Genomic DNA, 823 nt, shown 5'->3' on the forward strand with positions numbered 1-823 from the left:
CCAGGGTACAGGTTGACCACCAGACATGAGACTGACTCCTGTGAGGCCAGCTTCTCTAGTAGATTCACATTTCTCCTCAGTTTCTACAGAAAGGTGGCAGAAAGGATAATAAATATATATAATACAATAATAATAAAACATGATTTGATAAAGTTATAAAATCCCCCCCTACAGTTTTACCTCACTTAATGTCTTGTTTCGTTAAGAAATATATAAAATGATGGCAGTAAAGATGGTTGTGAATGCTACTTCATTTGTTATGTGTTACAGCGGGTGAAAATTACCTTCAACTCTGGTTCTTTTTCACACTCTTCAATGTACAATTCATAAAGTTTCTGATATAAGGATTTCCTTCCACTTGAGCATACCCGTCTCTTCAGCGGTCGCTGACGAGCACTTTCAACAATGTACTAAACAAGAAATAACAATGTTATGGAACGGTAATAGAATACACACAGGTATTCTTCTGCACAGTGATTTCTTAATTTTCATTTTTAAAATAACAGTACATTATAATGGATACAAATAAAAAACACTATGTACAATAAGTATAAAGTACACAATAAAAGAATACAGAAATAATAATTTTGAACAAATACCTCAGCCCGATCCAATGCATATTCTAAGACTTGTTGCTGTGGAAGAAAGATGAATGAAAATGCATAAGATAATCTCTAATACTGTCCAAACAAGCCATCGAAAATGTCATTATTATCAAATCAACTACATAATGTTAAATAAAACCCAATCCTGCTAAAAATGCATAATGAAAACAAACCTGTAGTTCTTACCATTGTGGTTGCTGCGTGACAGGAGGCGATGT

At 33.8% G+C, this 823-nt stretch overlaps 1 protein-coding gene across 1 annotated transcript; it reads right to left on the bottom strand.

Moving 5' to 3' along the window:
- Positions 1 to 9: 9 nt before the first annotated feature.
- Positions 10 to 816, bottom strand: LOC107682497 (transcription factor SPT20 homolog; the record flags this gene model as incomplete). Its single annotated transcript, XM_016478718.1, has 4 exons — positions 792 to 816; positions 600 to 635; positions 285 to 410; positions 10 to 83 (listed from the first exon to the last, which is right to left on the bottom strand). Coding segments are annotated over exons 1-4 (239 nt in total), but the record flags the coding sequence as incomplete, so codon positions are not given.
- Between the last annotated feature and the right edge of the window lie 7 nt (positions 817 to 823).

Source organism: Sinocyclocheilus anshuiensis, unplaced genomic scaffold (genome assembly GCF_001515605.1).
Source record: "Sinocyclocheilus anshuiensis isolate Anshui unplaced genomic scaffold, SAMN03320099.WGS_v1.1 C32269952, whole genome shotgun sequence".
Lineage (NCBI taxonomy): Eukaryota > Metazoa > Chordata > Actinopteri > Cypriniformes > Cyprinidae > Sinocyclocheilus > Sinocyclocheilus anshuiensis.